This window comes from Malurus melanocephalus, unplaced genomic scaffold, assembly GCF_030028575.1.
Source record: "Malurus melanocephalus ecotype Western Australia unplaced genomic scaffold, MMel_1.1 scaffold_68, whole genome shotgun sequence".
Lineage (NCBI taxonomy): Eukaryota > Metazoa > Chordata > Aves > Passeriformes > Maluridae > Malurus > Malurus melanocephalus.
The window spans coordinates 2,532,571-2,545,189 of NW_026623300.1; the positions used below are offsets into that span (position 1 = coordinate 2,532,571).

At 40.4% G+C, this 12,619-nt stretch overlaps 1 protein-coding gene across 4 annotated transcripts in view; it reads left to right on the forward strand.

The window, feature by feature from the left end:
* The window catches only part of RAP1GDS1 (Rap1 GTPase-GDP dissociation stimulator 1), an 85,755-nt gene extending 73,509 nt beyond the window's left edge, over positions 1–12,246 (forward strand). For all 4 annotated transcript variants that reach the window (XM_057366584.1, XM_057366585.1, XM_057366586.1 and 1 more), the window contains 6 exons: positions 322–456; positions 1,955–2,080; positions 3,083–3,222; positions 6,074–6,200; positions 7,462–7,590; positions 11,565–12,246. In XM_057366584.1, the coding sequence (XP_057222567.1) occupies positions 322–456; positions 1,955–2,080; positions 3,083–3,222; positions 6,074–6,200; positions 7,462–7,590; positions 11,565–11,692 (785 nt within the window). In that variant the 3' untranslated portion in view covers positions 11,693–12,246. The remainder of the gene's footprint in view (positions 1–321; positions 457–1,954; positions 2,081–3,082; positions 3,223–6,073; positions 6,201–7,461; positions 7,591–11,564) is intronic.
* The last annotated feature ends 373 nt before the right edge of the window (positions 12,247–12,619 follow it).

Genomic DNA, 12,619 nt, shown 5'->3' on the forward strand with positions numbered 1-12,619 from the left:
GTCAGTAAAGCTGCTGTTGAGTTACACGGCAATATCAGTAGTTTTAAACTTTAAAATCCTCAAAAGCATTCAGCCTACTTTAAAAATATTATTTTGCATTTGTAGAGYGGTATAGGGGATTTCTGCCTTCTTCAGTATCTCTTCTATCACTCTTGTAAGTTTGTCATGAGCACTGCAACTCCCACAGATGGTGGTGGTCAAATTTTCAACAATGAAGTTTAGAAAGGAGCAAGGAAATAACCCTTCTATTCATAAGAAAGCTATTGTAAAAATCTTGGTAATAATCTTCTCTTGACAAGTGACTTGTTACATCTTGCACAGATGGAAACTGCATCCATATGGTGGATAATGGCATAGTTCAAAAGCTGATGGATCTGCTAGACAGACATGTGGAGGATGGAAATGTAACTGTACAGCACGCTGCACTGAGCGCTCTGAGAAACCTGGCTATTCCTGGTAAGCCTCTCTGCATTGCTAACTACATGAAGGTGAAATTGTGCTCTCCCACTGTACCCCCCAGGGAATGTGGGTGGGAGAAGTGACTGACAGTCCTAGAGGCAGGTCAGACTGCTGCTTTTCTTTCTGGCCCRTCACTGATTTTGTGTCTGCTGCTCAGCAGCTGTGACAGGCASTTCTGAATACATCACAGGCCTAGTGACTATCCCTTGCCACTTTGATCCCACATTATCCCCCACCAAGGAAAAGGGCAGCTTTGTAATTGGCAAGGAGCTGAGGAGGCCCTTTCTCAACCCTTGTTTTGGCCAGAGCACTGCACATTTGTTTTTTTTTTGGTTGCTTCATTTGCAATCAGTCTCACAGCTGAAGGTCCCCACCACACAACAGCACCCACTTTGTTGAAACGCTGCATCTTTGTTAAGACTTTGAAAATTGCCAAATTAGAGCTGGAGGTAGACTATCAGAATAGCTAGCCTATTGCAATTAGTTACTATTTGCTGGCAGTAAACTGAATGCTAATTTTGTCATTTRTAATAACTTAATTTGTATGAGTTTTGATTACCCAAGCACAGAGGTAGAGCACACACAAAAAACAACAAAGCAAATCTGTAACACTTGTGTATGCTTTCTTGTGCCAAGGCAAAAATAAGTATTTCATCCATTTAATCTTATTTTGCTATTTTGTTTTGACAAATCATAACTTTTAGAAATGCTCACGCATATATAACTAAACCCACTCAGCTTTAGCTGTATAAAATTTGCTTACCTTTCTCAGGTGAGTCATTCTTTTCAATCCCTCAGGCAGTTCCCTGTARCCCSTGCTGAAGGGTGTCTGCCAGAGACCTACATAACCTTCCCTGTACATTGTTAGAAAGAAACGAGCAGGTAGTAACTGAAATATCTTTCCCAAGTACACTGTTGGGCAAGGTTTGCACCTTAAAAGCATTTCAGAGAGCTCTGTGAAAGTGGAGAGCATGGACTAGTGGAAGAGATGAAAGAGAAGTTGGAGRGGGGAAGAAGGCAACAAATGGCTACATACTCCAGTCCTTTCAGGCCGTTGTTGTTTTTGTGAAGCATTGAAACTGGGTGAGAGGTTATTCTGCTAATTAGATGCTTTAGTCCCTCTGCTTGAGAAATAGAAGAGTGTTTCTGGAAARGTTTCCTCATATTGTGGGGTGCAAKTATTAGCCTGGGCTTCTGCTTCTGCCTGATACATTTTGTGGAAAATGCCTTTCCTAGACCAAGGGGAGGAATCTAGCCCTGAGCTARTGCTCAGGCTGAACACTGAAAATTAGATATGCTAGGAAAAAGCACTTAATTCCACAGGAACCGTGACATTTTTTCACAACACAGTATCACCAGCACACACTTCCTGACGTCTGCGATCACAACCTATTTTTCAAACCACRTCTGAAAATTTGCTTCAAGACCATCTCAGAAATAAACTGTATCTTCCAGAAATGTASTTGAGATCAATCCCTGTTCTTTATTCATGCAGTTGTAAATAAGGCTAAGATGCTATCAGCTGGCGTTGCAGAAGCTGTATTGAAATTTCTCAGATCGGAGATGCCCCCTGTTCAGTTCAAGCTGCTGGGAACATTAAGAATGTTGATAGATGCACAAGGTAAAAATAAACTGTTTTCTATGTTAAGTGATTCTCTTTGGTTCAGTCTGTGATATGCTGCCAAGATTCTTAAAAGAGAGAATCAGAATTTTTTTAAATTTCATTCCTGAAGTCATGGAATAAATCTAATACATATGCAAAAGGAGAGGAATGTGGGTTGATCTTTTTTTTCAGAACTCCTAAACTGACTACCAGGGACCCTCCARATAGTGTCAAATGCTTATTTACTTTTGAACTCCTTTACTGTCAAATTACAAGTATGTATTGAGGTGTGTTTTATGCTACCACTCCTATTTTGCTGTTCACTTACTGTATTCCCTGGCTGTACCTTGGTCCGTGGAACAGAATAATACTCTATTCATTGGTAGACTGCAATTTCAAAAAGAAAAAGCACCTTTTAGTAAACAGCTTGTTCCAGGATGAGAATTTATAAATTAAGAAGTTGTCTGCTCAAAACCAGAAGTAGTTAATGAGATAAATTAGCTGTGTATTTATTTTTGACTCAGTCCTACAGATTTTTTTAAAAGATCCATTCTAGCTCTAGCAAAATTATTAGATGTGAAATAGAAATTTATTGAAGAAACTTACTTGACCTTTAGTCTATTAAACCTAATCTGACTGACCACAGTGTTCCCTTCTGGCAGCAATCCCTCTTGGTTTTAAATTTTGAACTAGCTCACAGCTCAGCTGGGGGTGTGATATTACCTGTATTTTCCCTGCTCTTAATCAATGCACAAGCTTCATTAACTGGGCTGATAAGTTGTTTCAAAAACTGGATTATTAATGTTTTTCTAAATGTTTAGACTATTAATGTTTTTTTTTTTTCTCCATTTTGACTGGCTTTACTTGCTTCAATGCAACCTAGACTTCTCCCACTGGTAGGGCAAGCTAGTGAAGTTCTTCTAACTCCTCCTAGTTAGCAATTTTCAGCTTGTTTTTCTAGCACTTACTTTAAAAAAGTGACAACTTTTTTGTTGTGTTGTTGGCTCCGGCGTCATGTAGCAGAAGCAGCTGAGCAGCTGGGCAAAAATGTAAAACTGGTGGAACGATTGGTGGAGTGGTGTGAAGCCAAGGACCACGCAGGTGTGATGGGAGAGTCCAACAGACTACTTTCTGCACTTATACGACACAGCAAATCAAAAGTAAGTTAGTGGAGAGAAAGGTCAGCGTGTCASAATTGAGTTGCCTGTGTACTTGCTGCTGGTAGCCAACCCTCCAGTTTGCAATCCTTCTAGAAACCCAGCTTGGATATTCATGTGTTACATCTCTTCTGCCCAAGGCTTGGCTCATTTTTATTTTTAATGCATTCTGCAGAAGTTCAGCATGCTTATTCTCTATGTTTTAATGATGCTATATATGAAGAGTGAGTGAACTCAGTTGTTAGGATCTTGCTATATATTTATATAAAATTGAGATCCAGAAATAGTCTGTCTCCCTACTCTTCATACAGYGTATTTCAGAGTTTTAGGATTCTGATGGATCATTAGAAATGATAATTTATTCCAAATTCTAACAAAAGCTTTCTTGTATATAGCAAAAGGCATAACATTAATAAAAATTCATCTGTCCCTCCTATGACCTTCACATCAATTAAATACCTTTACCTAAGCAGTCCAAGTCTACCATTCTTGGTCRACAGAGAATTAGACAAAACAGCCTTATAAAGGACAAACACATCTCCTTTGGAGAAAGGCTATTTGAGGCTCAGACTTCCTTTCACATGTTTGCTGCTATGAACACAGGCTGCATTACTGAGCTAAAATAGCAAGTGTGATTTGGAGAACTTGGACTGTAACAGTCAGCTCTTCATCAATCCATGGCATTTATGAAGCAAAAAACATAGGGGCCTAATCTATACTGAGCCTCTCCAAAAACGAATCAACAAGCCTTACAGGGATTTAGATCTTTGCCGATTTCTAATATCACTGCCTCTGTCTAATACCCACTCTCCATTTCATGTTCAGCCTCTAAAACTGATCAGSGTTCATATTTCTGAGTTCTCACTTTTTCTGCTCCCCTCCCCACAGTCCCCAACATACATGCATGAATGGCAAATGCCACCACAGATGCGAGATTTAATAAATATTTTCTGTAGGAAAACAGAATTCAGTTCTAAATATGGAGATACTGCTGAGGACATCAAATAGATGTCAGAAATTAACAGCAGAAATGCACAAATCAACAGCATTATCACAGGTGAATTAATTTTTGTGTGGTGTATGTACTCAGAGGAAATTTGAAGGAATAGGGTAACAGAGCTGAGAGGGTGAGGTTTTTAGGCTTTTGCTGCCCTCTAGGTTTGAATATGAGTACAACTGTATGGCTCCTAACAGAACATCAGGTTTGAATTTGGCTTTTAATTTTAAATGCTTTGGGGTAATGCTTACAAAGGCAGTAGTCCGTTTTAGCCATTCKAAAAAACTGGAGGTACCTGTGATTTCAGCCACACTAGCACCAAACCTGGTGCCTGTCATCTGTTTGGTACTGCCTCCTAAAGGGTGATGTTCACATATGAAATAAATTTTGATGTCAAAGATGCTGATTGGTTCTTAGGACTTATATAGTCAAAATTCCACACCAATTCAAATAAAACTTAGCAGTTCCCAGATTGTCTGTCTCAAAACTACTTTGGAGTTGCAGCAGAAAATAAGAAATAATAAAATACATCATTCCAAATACAGAAAGTATAAAAATACTTAAATGCTTGCATTTAGGAAGAAGGAAACATTTTAAATGTGATATTCTTGGGTCATCAGGCTRTAATTTGGGTCGTTAGTATCTTCAGTATGATTATCTAAAAATATTTCTGTTTTCAAGGATTATGATTATATTGTGTCTGTTTCCTTGCATGAATGCCACTGCAAAGCCTGTGCAAGGTCTGAAAAAATAATTCATTCTCAATGCATATGTCAGTTAATCAGTTTTGGCTTGTGGCTGGTGTTAGAAAGGGGGGTGTCTTTTAAATGGAAATTTAACATATGGATTAGAAATTTAAATCATATTCTTCTTTCAAGAAATAAATGCTATTTCAAACCTTTATGCATTCACAGGACAAATAAAAAATAATAAAGCCCAAATTACATTTCCTTGAACAGTTTCCTTTCAGCATGCCAAGTTACCTTTTCAGGCAAACATTTTGCAAGTAATTTTGGTACATAGCATGGTAAAAACATTAGATGCACAACCACTTTTGAAACTGTAACTAACAAATAGCTGTAGAGACCAGAAATCTTTATTAATCCCTTGGCGTATAAGTTGGATCAAATTTTAGATTTGAAAACAGAATCCCAGTTGTGTGTTTTTTGTTTTAGAGGCATTTAACCCAGTTGACATTTTAATTTCCTAGATACTGGGCAGCACTACCGTGCAACAGTTCATTTTAACAGATGGCTTTAGAACTGAAACCAACACATGGGGTATCCCATACCTACCCTTTCCTTACCTGCTTTGTATTTGAAGAAAAATCCCGTAATAAGACCACTGTTGGTTTTCCTGTCCATTTCTAAACAGCTTTTTAAGTACACCGTTTCTATTACATAGTAAGGTGTAATATTTGTGATCTCACCTCTCTGAACATTTTGAAGAAACTCTGAAAATTCATGGAGAGAGATGAAGGATTTAATAACTTTATTATAACTATGTTCTTGTGTWAGTATATAGCTTGTTGGATTCTTTGAACCCCTGATTATTTGAATATTGATGGCGGAGCATGAGTTACACCATATAACCTGGAAAACAGTTTATTTCATGTGTCTTAACTTAGTCATGGGGTTACCTGGCTGGGTTTAACACAATTGCAGAGCAGTAGCAATGATGGGTAGGCCTGCATGTGTGTACATGGATGTATGAAGTGATGTAAATCATGTATAATGTGCATAAAGCCAATGAGTACCCTCACCCAAAGATAATACAGCATCCCTGACAGTTCCTGTATTTAATACAGTTTGTATGCAATGCAGAATTTTTTCATCTCTGCACTATTATTTATTTTAGGATGTAATTAGGACCATTGTACAGAGCGGTGGCATCAAGCATTTAGTAACCATGGCAACCAGCGAACACGTAATAATGCAAAACGAAGCTCTCGTTGCACTGGCATTGATAGCGGCTCTAGAGTTAGGTGAGTATCCCAGCAGTTCACTCCACCTCTTTCCTTCCCACTCTGGGCCCGAGAGAAAGCCATAAAGGGAGAATGCAACATAGAGTAGCCTCCTCCTTCCTGCCTTTCAGCAGCATGGAAATACATGGGGGTTCATGCAGAGACAGACAGGAATTAATATTATCATACTATGCAGGAAACTGGAGAGTGTTGGTTATRTAGGATCTGCTCCATCACTCTGGTGGTGTGATCTAGAAAGGCCCTCCAACTTCCAGATTTGGGGTAAAACCCAGGTGTACATATCTTGGACTGGAGACTGTATGACCTGACTGCATTCCTAYCCTGGAATGTTAATTCCCTTTTGAGAAAGTTTATCAAAGTTAAGCATYCACTTACCTAACAAGTAAGAACTAGAGAACACACAGAGGTGGAGTATGCCCCCAACATGTCTTCATTAAATTCCACAGAAATAAGTGCAAGAATTGCCATATCAAGGCAGACATGATTGCATGTCTTGACCTGTGTTTGTAGTACCTCAGCTTTTCAAACAGAAAGGTTAACCTCAACACAGGTTTTATCCTATTAACCAAGATAAAGAACTAAACAAACAACATTACCTATTTTTGTTCTTGATTTTATCTCTTGCTGATTGTGAATTACAGGAATGCTCTGTTCAACTTTTGAATCACTGCCAGTACATCAAGGAATTGTTTAAATAAAAGGAAATAYGTTCCTATTCACCTGAATCATCTCTTTGTCTTGTCTTCAGGCATTTAAAGRTTGATCCTGAATTCAGTGTACCTTAGAAAGCTACAGAGGTAGTAACTCAGCTGGTGATCTTGAAAAGTTTTCCACAGCCTTTATAATGGACCCTGAGCTCCCTCTACCATGGAATCAAGAACTACACAATCAATATTTACTCAGACAGAMTTTCCAAAAGTGAATTCAGGCAGTTGAAAGCTGAAATATTCCAGGTGTTGGCCTAAATGGCTAGAAAGCTTCATGGCTTTTCCATCAGTTTACTGCACATTAGCACTGGATTTCACCATAAAACTCTGTGACTGTCCTTTCAAGCAGTCAGACAACTTCATATTTTCATAGCAAGAGCTGTGATTCCTGATATCATACCATCAWATACATGCTCAAGTTTTATACCAATGAGTTATGTACCACAGCCCCACCTTCACTCTGCTGAGAGATCATGTTTCAATAAAGGGATAACACATGGAAACATCAAAGCAAGCGGCACTTCCAGACTTACAAATTTTCACTTGTATTTCAGTCACTGCTGAAAAGGATCTTGAAAATGCTCAGCTTGTTCAGATTCTACACAGACTGCTCTCAGATGACACGAGTGCGCCAGAAATAAAATATAACTCCATGGTGCTGATCTGTGCTCTTATAGGATCTGGTGAGTATTCAGGAGAGTCTGCTTCCCAAGATTAATGTTTGCAAACAATAGTTCTTTCTCTCCTACAGCTGAACACAGAGCATGTGCAAGCACATGCAACTGGTTCTCTGTTTACAATGGATGCACACAGAAAGGTTCCATTTACTCTGACTGTTTATAGTGTTTCTTTATAGTGTCAAGGGAGAGACTGTTGACTCAGTTTTGGATATTAACTGCAGAAACTTGACCCTGGCTTTTGCAGGATGCAGCTAGCTCAAACTTYGACAGGAAAGAAATGAAAAGCATTTAAAACTGTGCAATACCAAGTTGTCTTTGCAAATACACAGATAACAAGAACTTTATTTTCACTTCTAGCTGCAAGTTCCCTGTAATTGATGTGTGATGATGCTTTAGCCAGGATCCTTAAATTTGTCTCACTAGGAAGACTCCTCTCAACAGCCCTTGCACACTCAGCCCACCAGGCACAATGTGCACTAACACACATCAGTGCTGGACACAGTAAACTCATCTCTCTGAGCTCACCCTCTGCCAAAGGTCAGGCTGTTTACAGGCTGTCAGAGCAGGTTGTGGTTTGATATTGCAATTTCCCACCTGTGTGTGGGCAAACAAACAAAAAAATCAAACCAAAAAACACACACAAAAAAAAAAAACCAACAAGCTGTCATGGGGAAATTTCATTCAAGATTTCAAGAAGTTGCTCCATTTCTTTTATTCAGTTCTTCAAGAAAGATTCATTCTGTGAAAGGAGAACAAATTTTATTCCTTAAACGTTTCAGGCATTTACAGACAACTAAGATGACAAAGAACTGAAATAATTACAGAAAGGTGGAAACTCAGAGCCTGTCCAAATGACTTGCCAAGTGTGAAAYATATGAAGGTTCTTTAGAGATTAGTTGACAGCAATTCAATTAATAGATTAAAAGTTACCGCAGTTAAACGTGTGCTCTTGTGTAAACAAAGAGCCTTTTTTCTTAAAGAGAGTTCACCATGCCTACTGCAAGTGTAGTTCTGGAGACCTGTACATCCATGAAAGTGAATATTGTATTCCTGCCATCTTACAGGAACAAATACTCGGTTTTAGAGAGTATACACATCTCAGYGTGCAAAGATTGTACTCAACATTTGCTAACAAGCCTCAGCTCCCAGTAAGCACTCACTTTAATGTTAAGACATGTAAACTTGGTTGTTATAACCTTCTTGAGCCATTTCATGCTTGGAACTATCCATGCATTTTAGAGCAGAAACCTTTTGCCAAAGGTTCAGTCAGCCTTACTGTCCTGATCTTTATTTTCACTGCGTCCAAATAAATCATCATCTTCAGAAATTCTTCCTGAGAGTTGTATTTTCCCTTCCTGAATCTTGTCATCCGCAAGCCTGACAAGAATTACTTAAAGTCAAATACCTGTCTCTCRTCCACCAGAGTACAGACCAGTCTTACCCTAGGGGGTATTTTAGGGTTATCTGAGTAGCAGAGTTCAGTCTGCCACCACCCTATAAGCTTTGCCTWGGCCTAAGGTTCCTTACCCTGCTCCCAGAGAATGGACAGCAGCATGTTACTGCATTATGCAGCTGTGAAGGTCCAGCATTTGACTGATCCAGTGTTCTGCCCTGCTTYCTGATGAACAGACCTGTGGAAAACAGTAAGGACCCAAGAATAACAACTAAGCAACCCTGATTTTAAGTTGGAGGGGCACTACTATTTTAACCGAGGAGGATCTAGGAGCCAATTGCCATTTCCATTTGGGAAACCATTTCCCATGTTGGGAAAACACTTAGGTATGCCTCTCCCAGGTTTGCTGCCTCTGAACTGTTTTCATTACYGTCTCCACATGGTGAGCATTTACATGTTTCCTTATTCCATGTAAACAAACCTGTTACTTGTTTTTAAAGTAACTGACCCCAGTACAGTTCTATACAGACTAGAATCAGTTTCACAATTATTGATTTAGTTTAATTCTCCAGAGTCTGCTGCTCTTACTGTGCTTTGTTACAATGTATCACTTTTGTTCACAGAATGGGCCAGGTTGGAAGGGACCACCATGGTCCAACCTCCCTGCTCAAGCAGAGCCATCCTAGAGCACATGGCACAGGATTGCATCCAGAAAGTTCSAGTGAGGGAGATTCCAGAACCTATCTGGGCAGTCTGTTCCACTGCTCTGTCACCTGCACARTAAAGTTCTTCCTCATGTTCAGGTGGGACTTCCTGTGCATTGGTTTCTGCCCATTGCCTCTTGTCCTACTGCTTGGCACCAGAGAGAAGAGCCTCTTCTCACCCTCCCTTCAGACACTCACAGATGTGAGTTCCCCTCTGAGCTGTATCTTCTTGAGGCCAAACAGGCCCAGCTCCCTCAGCCTTTTCTTGTGAGAGATGTTCCAGTCCCCGAATCACCTTGGCTGCCCTCTACTGGACCCATTCCAGGAGCTCCATGTGTCCCTTGTGCTGAGGACCCCACAATACCATGGCCTTCTTGGCTACAACACTGCTGGCTCACAGACAGCTTGTTGTCCACCAGGACCCCCAAGTCCTTCCCCACAGAGCTGTTTTCCCCAGATCWGCCCTCAGCCTGTGCTGGTGCCTGGGGTAATTCTTCCCCAGGTGCAGAACTCTGMATTTGYCTTTGTTGAAYTTCATATGGTGTTGAGCAGTTAATAGGTACGTATTTTTATGTGATTCTTTCCACCTGGAAGTTCCTCTTGCAACTGGGTGAATGGATAGAGAAAGAAAAAGGATGACAATGGAAAATGGAAGAATCATCCAAAGCAGATCATTCATAGGTAGCACAGTGTGCTRTAGGCAAGAGTCTCCACAAAACTGGATGTTCTCAGCCCCTGTAAAGCACAGGGAAATGTCTGTTTAAACATCTTGCTATCTCAGGAGAAAGCAGGAAGTGCTTACATAGCACAACCACCCCAACAGCTTCACTGACATCAGTCTGTACATACAGGTTCTCACRCACACAGCAGCATGAGTTTCCACCTCTTACATGGTAGGGGTCAAACTGCACGAAAACTAAAAGCAACTGAACAAGAAAGTAGGTACGGATGGGAACTAATGCCAAAATTTGCTATTAAAAAAAAAAAGAAAAAAGAAGAAATAGCACAGCATAAAGCACAGCTATCTGTAACAGGTGGTTCAGTTTTCTCCTGGGAAATTCGGAGATTAGGCTCCCAGCACCATGTGGAAAGCAAAACTACATGTAAGTATTTGTTGCTGAATGGGATTTCACTAGATTGGCATAAAACAAAACCARCTGTTTTGGATCAAAATGGTGAGATGTTCAGAGTGCAGGGCTTTGAGAAAACTCATCAAATTTCTTCCAAAATTGCTCAATGTTATGAGTTGCTTCCGATCTCTCTTCTTTAATACGGAGTACTGTGCAATCCAGGATCAGAATCATCAGATGGTGCCTCCTAGTTTGGAGTAAACATAAATGCTGCATCCCTATGCACAGTGCCGGGCAACACTCTGCGTGTTATGTTTGCATTAACTTCTGAGCTGAGTGTAAAGGGACAGCACAGTGACCAGGCYATGACACATCTGTTAAGGGCACATCTCACACCCCCACACAACCACTAAGAGCTGACACACACAAATTATGCAGTGAGCCTGTCAAGGCCAGCTTGCTTGGTCAGGTTCATTTAAAGAATAAAGAAAAAATGTTTTCACTAAAAATACTTCCTAAGCATCTGTTTTGGAAGGCAATCCAGGTGCACATTCTTAACTGCCATGCAGCAGCTTCATCATTCTTCATTACCTGAAATCCATTAAGTTTGTGTGTGCTGGAGGCCCTGAATAGTTTTCTCTCCATCCYCAAAAGCAATTCAAAAAAGTAAATAACCAGATGATTACATGTGAACACACACAGCTGTGTGCTTGTGTGCATACAGGTTTTAGTAGAAAGGTTTCTCACAGTTTTTTGTTCTTCTGCCTCTCTCATATAAAGCACTGTTTCTTTTAATATCTCCTTTTCCAGAACCTCTTCAAAAGGAAGTGCAGAGCATGGCGTTTCTAGAAGTCATATCAAAACTCCGCAGCCATGAGAACAAAACTGTTGCCCAGCAGGCCTCGCTAACAGAGCAGAGACTTGCTGTAGAAAGCTGAGGAAGGTCTTGTTTCCAGTGCATCCCACCACAGATTTCACCTTTGTCCTCCGTCCTGCTGCCGCTCCTGCTATGTTTTCCACTGTGTCACTTGTGCATGCGTGTAACGTTCCCACACAAATTGATGAACTGCTGTAGGTACCCATCCAAAAAGGTTTCTACAAATTCATAGGTGGTGTTACCATGAACCTGTCTCCACCYGTAACTGTTCTACTTGTATTCTTGTTGCTTGGGCCATATAGTAGAATGTGCATGTTGTAGTCCTATGACGACGTAGAAGTGGTACTACACAACTGACTCTTTCCTCATGCCCCCTAACTGCATAACAATGTACTACTAAATTAGGGACAATACGAGATGCAGCAAGTCCAGGCTAGTGTGCTGACCATAGGATTAAGAAGTAAATCTAGCTCAATTTTTGGTGCTTTGGAGATTCAGGTTTGAATGCAATGTACTGCTGCTCATTCACTGGTCTTGCCTATTAATGTCAAACTCGYGGTACCTAGAGGTAACAAATAAAAATTTCAGTGCTCTCACTTTACCCTGTGGTTTGTCCTTTTTTCTAATCCCACGCAGAAGCTGCGACTGCACCATTGTGCACTGGTGAGGAGTTGTTTTCCTTTCGGGCCGGATGCAATCACTGCCTTTTGGCTGAGCAGATACAAAAGAAACTATTCCAACCACTTTCACTGTGTGTAGGCACACAGAGGCACTGTGTGGCGTAACAATCATGCATTTTAGCAGCAATGCATGATACAATCCTTATCCTATAAAGCCATGYGTGTATGAATGCTCCTGGGCTTGCTTGGGATTGCTTCTTTGTTTACTGGGGGGCGGATCTGTAGATGGATTTTTAAAGGCATATCTTGCACCAGCTGTTCAACAGAAGCCTATYGAGTGAGAAATGGAAGATGCAACAGACTTCCTT